Below are 643 nucleotides of genomic sequence, written 5' to 3'. Positions count from 1 at the left end.
GGATGGGAAGCTTTGGAGGAGGTGGAGGTGGTCTTCAGAGAGTGAGAGCTGCTCCACCTCAGTGCTTCTCTTCATCAGCTCAGAGATTTCCTGTTCCAGCTCTGTGATGAAGTCTTCAGCCTGTTTGTCTGTGGTTTTCTGTTTGTCTTCGATCTCCTTTATGAGCTGGTTCAGGCCTCTGTCAACAGACTCCTTCAGAGCAGTGAAGACCTGAACACCTTCTGCTTTCTCTCTGTCTGCATCATCTTTACTGATCTTGACTGAGTGTTTGATCTCCTGAATCTTCAGTCGTCTCTTCTGGATCATTTGCTGAATTTCAGCCTCTGTCTTCTCCAGCTCTGCCTTCTTTCCTTCATATTCTTCTTTCAGAGGAACAAACTCATGTGTCTTGTGGTCTAAAACAGAGCAGAGCACGCAGACACATGTCTGGTCGGTCTGACAGAACAGCTCCAGAGGTTTATCGTGCTTCGTACACATCCTGTCTTCCAGGTTCTCCACAGGGTCGATCAGCTGATGTCTTTTCAGGCCTGACACTGTCAGGTGAGGCTCCAGGTGAGTCTCACAGTAGGAGGTCAGACACACCAGGCAGGACTTCAGGGCCTTCAGTTTGGTTCCAGTGCAGACGTCACAGGGAACTTCTCCT

General features: G+C 49.3%; 1 protein-coding gene across 1 annotated transcript; it reads right to left on the bottom strand.

Annotated features, from left to right (window-relative positions):
- Window positions 1-6: 6 nt before the first annotated feature.
- Window positions 7-636, bottom strand: LOC147817843 (tripartite motif-containing protein 16-like; the record flags this gene model as incomplete). Its single annotated transcript, XM_087179909.1, has 1 exon — window positions 7-636. A coding segment is annotated over one exon (630 nt), but the record flags the coding sequence as incomplete, so codon positions are not given.
- Between the last annotated feature and the right edge of the window lie 7 nt (window positions 637-643).

Source organism: Seriola lalandi, unplaced genomic scaffold (genome assembly GCF_002814215.2).
Source record: "Seriola lalandi dorsalis isolate HSWRI2012SDOR001 ecotype SW California unplaced genomic scaffold, Sedor1 jcf7180002054877, whole genome shotgun sequence".
Classification (NCBI taxonomy): Eukaryota; Metazoa; Chordata; class Actinopteri; order Carangiformes; family Carangidae; genus Seriola; species Seriola lalandi.
The sequence above is the reverse complement of the archived record's forward strand: the minus strand, read 5'-3'. Positions and strand labels throughout refer to the sequence as shown.